Source organism: Balaenoptera physalus (assembly GCF_965194825.1).
Source record: "Balaenoptera physalus genome assembly, chromosome: 21".
NCBI lineage: Eukaryota > Metazoa > Chordata > Mammalia > Artiodactyla > Balaenopteridae > Balaenoptera > Balaenoptera physalus.
In genome coordinates, this window is record NC_138902.1 from 32,488,653 (window position 1) to 32,503,288 (window position 14,636).

A 14,636-nucleotide genomic window follows, 5' to 3' on the forward strand; every position below is an offset into this window, starting at 1 on the left:
AACAGTTTAGTTGATCTTTACAGGTTCTAGAAGCACCGTGACGTTAATTCTAATAAACTTCAGAGCCCACAGGGAGCAGAGGTCAGCTCTCCCAGCTACCTGACCCATATGGTAATAATAAAGTGTGGCTTCAGTTCAGATCCTCATTATTCCTTGCCCTTTGTAGTCCATATTTTCCCAGAAACGGGTACAAGATTATTAACAATGGTCTCTTCTAGGGTTTCTCTGATCAAAATATGAAGTTTACAGTCCCTGTGTACCATAGAAATCTAGGCCAATTCTACCAATCAAGAAACTGAACAAGTTAAATTATTTCCAAGGTTGAGCTAATAGGCTACCTAACCCAGTTATATTTGACAGACAATTCGTATTTGGACAGTATTGTTATTTGTTGCATCAGATTCATTAAGGAAGGCTTAAAACACGTACACTTCCTCAACCCAATTGAGTATTACTGTCTAACAAACAGAAAGAAGGTGTAAGTCCCTATTCCTGACAGATACCTCCTAAACAATGGTACGAATGGTATCAATGCTGAGGATATAGGAAGGGGAGGAGCTGGGGTGTAACTCCCTATACAGTGCGATTACCCAGAATATTTGAATATGGTCCACCTTCTCATAGTATGGTTTAGGGCAATATTCCCCCAAAATGCGAAAGGCCTCCTACTGCCTCGGGATATGAGCGGGTATTATAGGGGAAGTAGGTATTATGAGTTTGAATAGGCATTATAGTGGCAAGATTTCTCAGAACCTCTAATATGTACCTTCTGAATCTCTAAGAGGTGGGGTATAACATGCAAAGTACCCCAGCTTTCTTGGGCAGATTAGCTCTCTGGGATCCATGGAACACTTTGGGAAACTCTGGTTTGGAGCATAATCCCACCCCAAGATGGAAGATGTTGCCTAGTTACCACAGGAATGCTCTTCTAGTTCTATGTTCCATGTGGTATGCTTTTGCAAATTACTTTTTCAGGCTACTTAAATTATCTTTGAATTGTCTTATTAATGTCAAGCGTCAGGATGAGGTAGGTCTGAAATGGGAAAATATGTCAAGGAAATAAATGACACTCAGTTTATGCCTGGGGATTATTTACAAATGATTGTGTACAGTAATATTCTCTTTTAGTGCATAACATTTGCATCCTTGCCCCCTCAGAAGGACAGAACTCAGTGGAGCATCGCAAGTAAAACAAAGATTCAAGGATCTGGTAAAAACAAATAAACCAAAAAACCCAGCAAATCGTCTACCATAACCCTACATGTAAAGTAGTAAAAAAATCTACCTTTAGCTACTATTTTGCAACTCACTGAATTAACAAACGACTTGCTAAGGTACTGCAAACTCTCTCACACATAAAGTACTTCTTCACAAAAGTGCTTTCCCACAATCCTAAATGTACTCTTGTTAGCTCAAAAGGAGCAACGTCTTGTTTCAGATCTTCAAATGATGTGAAAGTGACATTTTAAAAAAAGTTTTTATATCTCTCAGTTCCAGATCATTAAGAATTTAATCTACTACTGGAAAGAGAAATCTAATTAATTTAAGATGAATTTTAATAAAGACTTAAATAGAAAGAAAATAATTTAGATTCTTCTGTCTTTTTTCCTTCTCTTAACCAGCCACTGGAAGTGTCTGTTTTTCATGGTGCAATTAGAAAAGTTCCACTAAATTACACCTTAAGTTTAGTCAGAATTATCCTGAAGCAACACTAAACTGATGTAGATGTAGAAAATATTCAGTGCAATACTTAAGCACCATAAATTCAGGGCCAAACCTACTACAAACTTTTTGTAGTCAAAACTGAGTAACTTTTCAATCACTATTTTGCTACAGTTTGTAGTCATTTAATCTGTGAGAATTTGCCTTTTTCAAATTGATAGGAAATATAAATTTATAAGAGCCAAAAGCCAAACGTGCTCTAAAGATCACAGAAGAAACTTTCTGCCATTTGGAGCATGTTATGTCTCAAGAAGGCACAAAAGTACAATAGAAGTCTGTCAAAAGGCTTGGGATTCTTATCTGCTACCATGTTACATCCTTGGTGAGTAAAACAGCAAGTTATCCTCTCGGTACCAAAACCATTACTTCCCACTGAGGCCACGATCCCACATTACTCATCCAGAACCTGAGCCCCTGGGGAGAAAACTAGCCAGTTGGCCCAACAGCATTGTTTATATGTGGGTAGTTTCTAAGATTAGTGTCCTATATAAATAAGTTAAGGGCCCTGGTCAAATAATTAGATCTTGCTGTTCAAAGCAAGTATATAGCAAAACACTGCTATCTGAAGACAGCTGAGAACAGCAAAGAAAAAAAATTCACATATTTGAAAAAAACAAATCCATACATTGATACCCAGGCACTAGATCCTCTCTTCGAATCTATTTTTAAGCTAGACACAAATTTGACCAAATGCTTTTCCAACACACAATAAACTGAAAGAGGGATACAAGCTACCAGGCAGAGTCAAAGGATGAAAGCATCAAATCTTTATGTCCTACCATATGCCAGAAAGGATTGAAGGACATACTTAAGAAGGCAAGACATTTTTTTTATCCAATACAATTCACATGTGAAAGACTACCTCAGTGCTTATAGGTACACAGCTACCCAATATACCAAAATATACTGTTACACCAAACATCTCATTCCTTCCGTGTTTATGGCAGGCACGGACATAGTGGTGTTATCCAATTCATAAGAAAAATGGAATTTTTTAAAATAACGGAGACTGCTAAATCAAGAATCCACTAGCAAGTGGGTGACTGAGGAAATTATCTGGAAAATTCTAGGGATTTCTTTGGGTCTACAGGTCCAGCAGTGACTGTGGACAAGGCTGCCCAGAAATCTCTCTCAACTCCCAAAGAGCGACATCGGAGGGGCTGCAGTTTTTTATCCTGAGGTTAGAAAACAGACGAAAATAAAACTTCTGTGGAGTCAGGATCACATCAGTTACTCTTAATAATAATACAGATAAGGCTGGTCAATACCTCATGGGGTTTACAGAGACCTTTAGCAAGAGGCACGTTGCATCTGCATGTAGCTAGATAAAGACCTTTAAATTAAGACGTTAATATTTCTGTTTTCTACTGATAGACAAGACTGAAATGCAGTGGTTAATCTTCGGTTGATTTAGGTGTTTCCCAGAGTAGAATGGTAAAGAAGTGCTCAAAATCCTCTTTAAATCCTTTCAATTACATCATGCAGACTCAATTTGGTGCTTATTATGTTTTTTACCCTTACCTAATATTATTTACTAATCACACCTTTTCAAAAAGAGAGGTGATTTTGGCCTCTGCTTTCACAGGCAATACTACAGAGGTGGAATTTAATAACACTGCTTTGTTTTCATTATATTTTAGTCCTTTTTTAAAAAATAAATTTATTTATTTTTGGCTGCGTTGGGTCTTCGTTGCTGTGCGCGGGCTTTCTCTAGGTGTGGAGAGCGGGGGTTACTTTTCGTTGCGGTGCGCGGGCTTCTCATTGCGGTCGCTTCTCTTGCTGCGGAGCACGAGCTCTAGGCACACGGGCTCAGTAGTTGTGGCACACGGGCTCAGTAGTTGTGGCTCACGGGCTTAGGTGCTCCGCGGCATGTGGGATCTTCCTGGAACAGGGCTTGATCCCGTGTCCCCTGCATTGGCAGGCGGATTCTTAACCACTGCGCCACCAGGGAAGTCCCTACAGTCTTTTACTCACAGAAAGTGATACTAATTTTCCGTTTACCAAAGTGATATGCTCCCCTTTAAAAATAAATTGACATCACAAAGGGAGTCGCTTTTTAAAGAAAAGTATTGAGTAAATAAGACTTTTAAATATAAAATTAGAATGGTTTACGGAAATGGCAAAAACCCATCAGGCTCATTCTAGCGTCTGGAGTTTAGAAAATGCTGCTTAAAAGTCTAGTTACCACATACACGAATTAAAAGCTGTTATTTTAGGGACTTCCCTGGCGGTCCAGTGGTTAGGACTCTGCGCTTCCACCGCAGAGGGCATGGGTTCCATCTCTGGTCGGGGAACTAAGATTCTGCACGTAGCGCAGCCAAAAAAAAAAAAAAAAGTTGTTATTTTATAAACTCGTTAGTGAACTAACCAGTTAGTGAACTTTGTGACCAGAACTGTTTCCTATGAGTAATGTTAAGGGGCATGAATAATAACCACATTTTCAGGATAACCGTATCTGAAATCACTCGTTTTACAGCTGAACAAACCGCAGGCCAAGGACAGGTTACCTGACTGTGATACCGGAGGAGCCCACAGCTGCAATCCTGGTCCAGAGCCCTGCCTTCACATTTAGGATGTGATAAAGGAGATTTGGTTTCTTTAATTGATACAGAGTTTAGGCAACATAGTAATTTCAAGATAACTTGTACTTTACTTAAAATAGATTTTGAATGACATCAAACCAGGACTTGATTCAAGGGCTGAAGAGCTGTCGAGCTTATTAATACCAACAGCTCCTGGAACACGGGCTCCTTTTATTTCAGGTGGGGAGATGAGAACACATTCCCTCAGAGGAAGCCACCCGCTGGGTATATAAAAAGGATGGGGGGGGGGGAAAGGATGTGGCAGCTGCCATTTTTCTGGCTTACTGTGCAGAGATTTTGAAATTTTAAGTTATTTTGTACACTTCTTTTTTCACACCTGCATCCAGGCAACAGAATGAGTCCGTTTGAAGTTACGACCAAAGAAAGACTCCAGCTGCCCCTCAGCTCTGACTGGCACTCCGGGCCCATTCACTTGCCCCATCTCCCCAGTGAGAGTTTACACACACCTCCCACCAACAGCTGCAGACTTCCAACGCGTTTTCCGTCTCAGCCCTTCACTGGCAACGCGGAAGCTTTGGAAGAGAACGATCCCGTTTTCCCGGTACAAAATCTAGCAAGCTATCTGCATTTACATCCATCCATTCACTCCAGAACCTAAGCACCACTAAGTTACAGACTTTTGTCTTGTTTCGGTCACTGCTTTATCCTCAGTACCTAAAATAGTGCCTTGTAAATAAGAGGTACAACAGGTACGCAATAAATCCTTGAATAAATGAGCAGAAACGCCGCCCTCCCTTCTGACACGTGAACCGGCACTGTCCCTGGGCCTGAGGCTAACACAGTCCTGGCTCTCGCTCCTTCCTGCCTGCCCAGAGTCCACTGCCGCGATAATCCGCCCCTCCCCGCAGCTGTCATCTGTCCCCTTCTAATGGAATAGTCCAATCGGCACGTAATATGTGTTTCTCCTTCCAAGTTAGAATCCTCCCTGAGTTCCCCTGCCCCTCAACTGCATCTCACTTCTATTTTCCTTTACGTGAGAACCAGAGCTGCCCAGTTGCTGGCTCTGCTTCAGTCCCCTTCTGCTCGCAAGCCACCCCAGCCAAGCCTTCGTGCCCAAACCCTGCAGCCTGTTAAACTTCACAACAATCTTCCCTGCCTAACCATTAAGTCACAGCCCTCGCCTTACTCGACCAGCACGTGAGATCACTCCCTTCTTGAAACACTTTCTCCACTTTTGTTTCCGGTGTGTCACATTTTTCCGCTTTATCTCACCGAGAGATCTGGGAGTCTCCTTCGGCTGGCCCCTTTCAAATGTTGGGGTACCACAAGGCCCACGCCTCCCTCTCCTGGAACTATGTGGTTGCTACTCAATATGTGGTCCCTGAACCAGCAGCGCTGGCATCACTGAGGAGCTTGTTAGGAATGTAGCGTCTCGGACCCCATGCCAGACCTACTGAATCAGAATCTGCATTTTTGGAAAACTAGGTGACTCACATGCTTATTAAAATTTGAGAAGCACTGATCTAGTTACATGAGTGATTTCAGTCACATGACTTTAAACTCCCTTCACAGGCTAACTCCCAAATATTTATCTCCTGTCCCTTCCCCTAACTTCAGCCCCCCAACTCCACGCTGGAGTCCCACTAGAAATCTATCAGGCACCTCGAACCTAAGTGCAAAACACAAATCTTGATCCCTCAAGTCCAAAACCCAAGTCATCCTTGTCACCCCTTTGCTTTCCAATCTCTGGGCCAAAGTCCTGCTGATGGCTGTACCTTTAAACACAGGCAAGAGTCCTACCACCTACCACCACCTCCGCTGCTCCCACCCTAGTCTAAGCCAGCAATATTTTTGGTACAAAGACTTCTGACAGTCTCCTATACCTCCCTATCTTCACCAAGGCTCCCTATAAGTTTGCACACATTTTCCATCATGGCTTCCAAGAAGCCCCTCCCACATTACATCAAATGCTCTAGTCAAATTGACAAGACTGTTCTGTTCCTCCCTCCTCTAAATCTTTGCTTGCCTCACTTCACTATTTCTTTCTGGTCTCAGCTCAAGGATCACTTCTTTAGAGAGACCTTCCTTAACCACATTAAGTAGAAGACTCACCTCCCTTTCTACTCATTTCCCCTCTCCTTACTCCGCTATCCTTTCCTTTTGGGATTTAACACCATTACCTGGAGTTATATTATATATATACACACACACACACACACACACACACACACATAACTCTGCCTCTAGAATGTCTGGTCCATGAGCAGGGACTGTTTCTTCTTTTTAAACCATCGCTACTTAGAACAGTGCCTAGCACACTAGCACACAAGAAGCACTCAAGTACTGAGTCTTCAAGTATTGTTGGTGGAACTTTTGGGGACGGGGGGCAAACTCTCATGTACGTATCCACACTTATATGGGCTTCAGTCACACAAACCTGGATGTAGAGAATCCACTAGTGGTTTTCAATAAGTTCAAATTTTCATAATATGGCAGTGGTTCTGTAACTTTTCTGTACATTACAATCACCTAGGAATCTTTTAAAAATTCTAATATTAAAACTACATTCCAAATGAATTAGGTCACAACTGCTGGGTGGGACACAAGTATCAGTATTTTTTGAAGCTCCTGAGGTAATTCCAATGTGAGACAAGTTTGGGAACCACTGGTATATAGTATGAGTTGGTAAGCACGGTATGAAATAGTATATGAAATCTATTATACTTAAAAAAAGAAATACCAGTCATAATGTTATGCAAACTTAAGGCTTCTATTTCCTGCGTGGTACAGAAAACTAAAATTCATAAAAATAAAACTGTTTCAAACATTAGTTCTCAAAGAGAACACATCTTCCAGGACTTTCCATGCTTGTTTTCCTGTCAAGCCTAATCCAAATTTTGGGACTTCTATTTGTAGGTTCATTTTTTCCCCATATGCTGATGCAAATTTATGTATGAAAGTGTTGACCTGTATGTGAGTCACATCTGGAAGCTTTGGGGGGCTTTGCACATACTGATATTTTTAATGGTGTCAGGTGAACAGCTCTATCCTGGTAACAAGGATATAATCCCTAAGACAAAATGCTATATTCTCAAGAGAGAAAAGGATTTCTTCACAGCTCAGTATTTCTTGCTCAATATAATCAACTCCAGTCATCAATCAAAATATCCTTAGGACAGAAGCTAATAAAATACTGTGCATTTACCCGTCTCTAAGCTCACCTTTAAACTGTCTTTATACCACAGAATGAAGGACAAAAAGAATGAAAGAGAAAAACAAGTCCTTTGATTATTAAAATCCTCACTACAGTGCAAATACTGTAGATTTCAAAAGAACCTTGGAGATATTTAAGCCAACTGCATACTACAGGTGAGTAGCCTGACACCCGGATGAGGTGAAATGATATGCCTAAAAGTCACACAGGAGAGCTAGAAGAGAAAAACACATTTTTTTTTTCTTTTTTCCAAACAAGCAAACAGGACTTTTCACATGTTAATCAAAAAGAATCAAGGTCATCAGATTAGGAAGAAATGAGGAATAAAAAGTATGTTACACATAGATTTTAAGGACTAGTCAATCCACTGCCCCCCACTCCTGAAAAACCAAAAAATTCTCCAAATATACGGACATATATCCATCAAGATGCTTACCCTTAAAATATCAGAATCTTGGAAAATTCAATTTTAGAATCTTGGAAAATTCAATTTACAAATACATTATTAATTGCATTGTTATAATGAAATTAGTTCATTGAACGTGAAGACACCAAACAGCACCAATACCAGAAAGTTAAGAAAGTAAATACACTATTACTTAAAATAATATATAATTTCTGATTGGGACAGAAATGACCTAGAGCCACTAGCAAAACTATTTAAACTACTGTCTGACATAAAGGCAATATTTAAAGACTAGTATATGCCCTTTTCCCGCTGATAGGCCTGTGGCTAGGCATCCCAGCCGTGGGTCAACATGAAATATATTATTAAATGCCTTTTTAAAATTGCTCAACCTTGAATCATGATACTGCATAACCCAAATTTTGCCAATATAAGCCAACGGCAGCATTTTTGGTATCCTAACTGTTCCTACTTGTCCCAATTAAAACAAAACAACTCCCTTATTAAGCACTAGACTGAATGCAGCTATGAAGCAGCAGCAAGGTATTTATAAATGGGCTACTGACAGTGTATCAAAATGCTACTATGGAAAATAGAGCAGCAAATACTCTAATAAGAGCACATTATTCCACATGGAATCCCAAATTATTCTTATCTCTAGTTCCTTAAATTCTTGGAAGACTAGAGATGACCAAGTGTATGTATAAATGGGGCCAGGAAGAGAGAAGCTCTGAATGGTATAGTGTTCATATTTTAAATTACCCAAGATAATCTGAATGCTTACAGAGAACTCCAACTATATCTAAATTTTTTTAAGCACATAGACTAAAATGCTAGCAAAACTTTGGTGTCTACCCCAAAATTAGCATTGCATTTTCAGTGAAAAGGAACTAGGCATGGTTTGTGAAGTTTTTATCATATTCACACCACCCTTCCCTGCTCCCTGCTCCTTTCATCAGGTGATCTGAAGACTACCTGGTTTAAAATATTTGGTAATTCAGCGCAGAAAATTAAGGTCACAGACAAAGTACAACAACTTTTAATACACCATTAATACTAATGATTAAAAATTATTGCATAGTCTTATGCATTTACCCTAAAACATTTTCTGAAAGTAAATTCTGAAAGAATTATATAAAAGACAAATAACCCTTTAAAATGCAGATGGCCTTTACTACCTCGATCTTCTCTCCTTCTTTGTCTTTTCAGTACTTTTGTCCATCGTTTTCTCATTATCTCCCCTGCACTTTGGGCAATACCATTTCCCCTTTGGTTTATAGGTAAGTGAAACACATGAAAAGTGAAACCATTCAATTGGACACTGGTCATTGTCACATCCGATCATTTCCCCATAAGACACTTGGTTACATAAACAATATGTAGGTTCATTGGGATCTATTGCAAACTCGACAGGTGAAGCTTCCCTTTCCTGCTTGGCCTTGGAACGTTTCTTTTTCTTGGCTGACTTGGATTTCTTTTCTTTAGGTGGCTGATCATCACAGTCTTCAATCCCATTCGTCATGTGACACAGATCACGGCTTTCACTGGTTCGCTGTCGGCGGGGTCTTCTCGAAGATCGTTCTGGTTGGCTGGAATCCATCTTTGCTTTATCTGAGGCTCGCTCACTTTCAGCAGGATCTTGAAAACACTGTGAATGTAGCTCCATTTGCCTTGCCCGATTTTCCACCAATTCGAGCATCTGTGTGACAATCTGAATTTTTTCATCTCCCAATTCTTGACTATTGATTAATGCTCTCTGGAGATGCTGCTGGAGGCGTTTTTTCTGGTTTGAATCATCTTCTTTCTTATATTTTTCATAGACATCATCAATTTCCTTTAATGTTTCTAAAAAAGGAAAAGAAAATATAGGGTAGCACATATAACATTTTTCAACTTAGTTATTTTTCAAAGAATTGGTACAGTTAGAATGAACTCAAACCATAAAACCACACTCCTCCATAGTATGAATACATGAAAAACATTTCATTTCCCTTACAAAGACCACATATTATCCAACATGAAAGTACATTTAGAGATAAACTAATAAAAAGAATGAACACAAAACTCTCTTAATACTCATTCGTCTATATTAGAAAGGATAAGAGATGTGTGGCTAATTATTAATCAAAAGTCTTTACTTGGGCAGGAACACTCTGTGCCACTCTAGAGCTCACCCAGTGCCATATCACCTATACTTCAGGTAAACCTCAAAACTACCCTGTATATAAAAATTCCATGCTGGACTCCAGCCGTAAAACTTAAAAAGGTTCCAGGACTAGGCTAGATTACTGTCCAACTGTGTTTACAGGATTTACGGTTCAATCGATGACTTGCTACAGAACTCCAGAGAGACGCTATACCTTGACTTTCATATCATCCCCTGGACATTCTTAAGCAAAGCAGACACAAGTAACTCTTAGTTTCCCATCATATTAGCCTGAATGGCTCTTTTATTTCATCACATGGGAGAGTCTGAAAATCAAACTATTTCCGGAGCAGGTTTAGGTTCAGGTTCTGGCATCAACTGACTAAGCTACTAACAAAATTATAGTAAAGTCAGCATTGGATCACTGTGCTTTTGTAGATAACTCAGCCGTTGGTTCTCAGCTTTTTGAACTGCTGATTTAGATATTGCACAGCATGAGGACCCACTTACATCAATTGAAAATGGCCGAGTCATTAGAAGGTATACAAATATCTGAAAATATAGTTCCAGATGTCACCAAAATTTACATAGATGTCTTATTCAAATCTGTTTCTCATCCTTATGAGATACAATGCTATCTGAAAGAGTTCTGTTTTAGTAAAGGTGGAGAAGCAAAAATTAACTGGAATTTATCACACCCGATGCCATATATCACTGTTCTATCTTCTAATATCACTGTTCTAAAGACAACAGAAATGTTAGACGACCAACACTGGTAGTGTCTGTGAGTAAGGTAACATACAGCAAGTATTCAGCACAACTTGTGAATTCGTGCCGCCCTGGAGAGTGTAGGTACTCACACTTGATGGACAACTATTTAACCCGGGATTCACGACAATGTGCTCCCACACATTTGAGGGTACTCATACCTGCAGAGCATATTTTTAAACAACGTTCACATCTAGCCCATTTGCCCAGCTAGGTATGTAAGTGGATTTCTTAAGAACCCAATTTTCCTCCAGGAAAAATAAGGAAATTATATATTTTCCCCTCAAACACACAAAATGTGAGGTTTAAAAAATAAAAGCAAAACTTATTCCAAACATTCTGTATCGAATAATCAGGAATTAGAAGCTAAATATATTATTTCATAGCAGCACATTGATATTATACATGAAGTAAAAATTCACATCTTTAAGACACCTTAATTACCTGGTGAAATGACACTTACTGAACCTCTTCCATGTGACTTTCTCAGTAATCCCCACGGCAATCCCAGGAGGAAGCCACCACTTCTATATGTGAAGAAAATTAAGCTCAACAGGTATCAACCCCAGACTTTGAACTCTGCCATTATCTGTCAGTCTGGCTCTGCCCTTTAAGCACTTTCTACGCAGCTGCATGGAAGGCACTTAAAATTAAGTACGAAATTTTAGTTCAAAGGTTATTTACCTTTGAACTATGAACGAGAAATACTGGAACGAGAATACTGGAACAAAAATTGAGGTTCTCTAATAACCATACCCCATAATACTTCATTCAGTTGTGAAACTGTTTTCTTCATTTCTCTATGTTTTTAAGGCTACTTTTGAGGTTCTTCAGTAACTTCTGAAAGTGTCTCAAATAGGAGAGAAATTTCTTTGACTACCTATATAATATATATCATCGAATTTTGCTGTAGGTATTAAATCTAAAAACAGGAAATACTTAAGAACTAGCAAAGAAACAAAAAACATGAAAAACCAAGAACACACAAGTATATAAAGCGAATAGAAAACTGAAAGTTGAGCTTAGTAAGCATGTGCAGAGTAAAAACTAGATCACTGTTTTTGTATTACTCTTCAAAAGAACTACAATTTTAATGGGGCTAAAATTTTTTTAAATCTCTCGATCTTTCAAGGCCTAATACTGTTTCTCATGTTACCAAAGCTACTTCTATCAACTCTAGATGGTCAAGATGGCAAATTTCCCTGGAACAAATTGCCCCTCCCCAATTCAAATGAAAAAAAAATAGCTTAACTTTCGTGAAGGCAAACATGTCTTTAAAGAAACGTAAAAGCCTGCAAGCTTTACAAACTTCAGAGTTATGATTATTTGAAAAACTAAAAATGTTCAACAAACAATTCTTAAGCACACATGTACAACATACAACATTTCTAGGTTACAATTCAGGTATGTGCTCCATGTCTATAGAAAATACCTTTGGAGAACTTTTATTTAAAGAAACAAAAGAACAAAAAAAAAAGATTTAAATAATTTAAAAACGAGCATGTGCACCTGCAGCAGCCAGGCTGTGGAGTCAAACATTCCCCACTTAATTGGACAAGTTACTTAAACTCCTTGTAAATTTTAATTTGTCTGTAAAATGAATTTTTACTGCATTGTGAAGATTAAATGAGATAATGTTCTGGACGTGGTGCAGCAACTGACACACAGTAAGTAATCGTATTAATTCGCTTCCCCCCAACAGAGATCAATCCTGTCAGTCATATGGGTTCAAAAGGCAGAAATAAATTATAGGTGAAAAAACACAGAGACACTTCAATGTTCTATCAGGCTACAGGCCCGAAAATATCACCCCAGAAATGCGTTCCTTAGACACTAAATCATAAAACTAGCGACGTGTCGAAAAACAGAGAATGGGTCCAAGAAGTTATCTTTTTAAAGTCCGTATGGCTGATTCCACATTATGTCCAAGGTCTGTTCTTTGATTCAGGGTTATTAAACCAAACGGCTCCCCATTTAAACTCCTCCCCTTGTAGTTACAGGCGAAAGGGCCACCAATGGTAAATAGTAAATAATATACTCTCTGTAAGAAAGGCTGATTCCAGGGAATCAACCCTAGCTCCTTGCGTCTGACCACAAAGGGTGGCTTTTGCCTCTGCACTTAAACTTGGCGGAGGAGGGACCCAGGGGTTAAGAGACGCCAAGCGGTTGCCCAGTCAACTAACCCACATCCTCCAGGGGCCCGGAAGTGACGCAACGCCCGGAACCTACGCGGTGCAGGGGCCAGCGACGATCACAGTAGCTGACTGTGTCTTTGTCGTGATTGAGTGATTGGGAAAAAGTCGAAAAATCAAACAAACATGTCCCAAATCCCAACACTGACTCCGCTCAGGACGAGCTAATGTCCCGCACGGTCCCCTCCCGAACAGCCAGGGTCGCCCAAGCCTTCCTGCAACCAGCCATTTTCCAGACGGGCGGGAGTGCGCGCGTCCGCGCACCGCCCATGTCCTACGTCACGACCGCAGGCCCCGCCCCCAGCGCGGGCGGGGGGTCCACCCCGCCACACACACCCCTCTCCCTTCCCCTGCGGGGACCCCTAGCCTTTTAACCATTTGGCTGAAAAGAGCTGGGAAAGGCTGTGGCCCGGAACTTTCCCTGGGGCGGGAGAGGGAAAGCCTCCTCTATTCCCAAGCCGGGAGCCGGAGAGCTAAGGGAGGGACCTCCCCGGAGGCCGCCTTCGCAGCCCTCTCGCGCCCCCTCCCCCCTGCACGTTCCAATGCATCTGCTCTCAGGGGGTGGGGGCCCGAGGGGGGGGTGGGGAAAGCCAGGCCCCGGAGGCCAGCGGGAGTCCGGCCGCGGCCGGCCGCTCACTCCCCACAGCCCCCGCCCGGCTGCACGCTCCCCGGCCGAGGCAGGAGGGTCTGCGGCACCGGGCAGGCGAGGGCCGGAACAAATGCTTGCTGCTTAAAATGGCTGATTCGTCTCCACACCAGCTGCAGCCGCTGGGTCTGCAGCGGCGGCTGACGAGCGGCCACCACCCCCACCCTTGAGACCCCCGAGAAGTCCTCGCCGACCGCAGAGGGGGAAGGGAGGGCCGCGAACCCGGTCTCCAGTCCCGTTCCCCCGTCCCACACATCAGACCCCCTCTGTGCAGTCGGGGAGACTGTCACAGGAGAAAAGGAAAGTGGCACTTCCCCGGGCAGGCTCCGAGCGACCGTGCCCGGCGGCCAGCGGACCCGAGTGGGGGAGGACCTTACTGGCAGCCCCGCGGCCCCTACCTTGATATTTGTTGTCCAGCTCTCGCAGCACGGACACGTTCCTCTGCATGTCGTGGGGCAGCGACTCCACGCACTCGAGGTAGTCCTGCACATAGCAGGTGAGGAGCCGGCTCCGCTCCCCCGTCAGGAGCGCGGCCGACGAGTAGAGTTGCTGTTGCTGCTGCCCTAACATCCTGCCGCCGCTGCTGCTCCTCGCCGCCGCCGCCGCCGCCGCCTCCGCATCCAGCAGCCACACATGCAACAGCCACGGCCGCCGCGGCTCCTCTGCTCGGCAGCCCGGCGCCGCGGGGACACCGGCAGCCGCTCGAGAGGGCACAGCCGAGTCCCCCGATCTCTACTCCCCGCAAAAGAAGCCCTCACTCCCCGCCCCCGCGGTAACAAGCCCAGGGGCGGGGCGAGATCGGGGCTCCCTCCTTTTCCCCCTCCCTCCTCAGGACTAGAGCAGCGGGGATCCCTCCAGCGGAGCTGGCGCCGGGGTCCCGGGCGTTGACACTTCCTGTCCCCCTCAGAGTCACCAGATGCTACCAATGCCGTCTCGTACCTCGGATCCCCATGACAAGCCTCTCGCTGGCCCCTTTCCTCCCAATCACCCTCCGTGCCT

The 14,636-nt window shown here is 42.5% G+C and overlaps 1 protein-coding gene across 1 annotated transcript; it reads right to left on the reverse strand.

The window, feature by feature from the left end:
* Positions 1 to 7,694: 7,694 nt before the first annotated feature.
* Positions 7,695 to 14,623, reverse strand: ING2 (inhibitor of growth family member 2). The gene is made up of 2 exons (XM_082444011.1): positions 14,036 to 14,623; positions 7,695 to 9,730 (listed from the first exon to the last, which is right to left on the reverse strand). Exons 1-2 carry the CDS (start codon positions 14,205 to 14,207, stop codon positions 9,060 to 9,062), a joined length of 843 nt encoding a protein of 280 aa, XP_082300137.1. The 5' UTR covers positions 14,208 to 14,623; the 3' UTR covers positions 7,695 to 9,059.
* Positions 14,624 to 14,636: the final 13 nt, after the last annotated feature.

Coding starts and splice junctions, on each gene's coding strand:
- ING2 (XM_082444011.1), bottom strand. CDS start 14,207: ATGTTAGGGCAGCAGCAACAGCAACTCTACTCGTCGGCCGCGCTCCTG. Junction 9,731..14,035: donor GCTGGACAACAAATATCAAG/GTAGGGGCCGCG, acceptor TTCCTTTTTTAG/AAACATTAAAGGAAATTGAT.